The sequence below is a fragment of the Eimeria mitis genome, genomic scaffold (assembly GCF_000499745.2).
Source record: "Eimeria mitis Houghton genomic scaffold, Emh_scaff5516, whole genome shotgun sequence".
Lineage (NCBI taxonomy): Eukaryota > Apicomplexa > Conoidasida > Eucoccidiorida > Eimeriidae > Eimeria > Eimeria mitis.
In genome coordinates this window covers 2,591-3,183 of record NW_013573787.1, presented here as the reverse complement: position 1 = coordinate 3,183, position 593 = coordinate 2,591, and the positions used below count along the sequence as shown (strand labels likewise).

The 593-nt window shown below is 60.2% G+C and overlaps 1 protein-coding gene across 1 annotated transcript in view; it reads left to right on the top strand.

The window, feature by feature from the left end:
- Positions 1 to 17: 17 nt before the first annotated feature.
- EMH_0082480 (uncharacterized protein) overlaps positions 18 to 593 on the top strand; it is a gene marked incomplete at both ends in the record, with an annotated part of 2,206 nt that continues 1,630 nt past the window's right edge. The window contains one exon of the mRNA XM_013500539.1: positions 18 to 563. Within this exon, the coding sequence (XP_013355993.1) occupies positions 18 to 563 (546 nt within the window). The remainder of the gene's footprint in view (positions 564 to 593) is intronic.

Here is a 593-nt window from a genome sequence, read left to right as displayed (position 1 = left end):
TGGCGCTGCAGTCGTTGATGGCGGTGGTTGAGCAGCCTGAGATGCAGCTGATGCAGCAGCAGCAGCAGCAACAGCAGCAGCAGCAGCAGCAGCAGCAGGAATGGGAGGATGATCTTGGCCTGGCTCCTGTGTCTCATATTCTTCGTGTTGCTGCTGCTGCTGCTGCAGCAAGACTGCTGCGGTTGCTGCAGCACCGGGGCAGCTGTGCTGCGCCGCTGCTGCCGCTGCTGCCAGCATTTGCTGCTCACATCCGAGCCTTCTGCCGACGGCTGCAGATGCTGCAGGGTCACCTGCTGCTGCAGCAGCAAGCAGCAGCAGCAGCAGCAGCAGCAGATGATGATGATGATGATGATTTGAAGGGAGACTGGGCCTGCTGCTTCTCCTGCCTGCAGCATCCACCACACTGCAGCAACAGCAGCAACAGCAGCAGCAGCTGCTGCTGCTGCTGCTACATCAGCAGCAAGATTGCTGCCAAGGCGAGACAGCTGCTGCGGCATGAAGGCCAGCTGGTGATACAGCTCCTCCTGTGGGGTGCTGACGCCGTAGATGCTATGTCTTTAGAGGTGCGGCTCTTGCTGCTGCTGCTGCTGCTG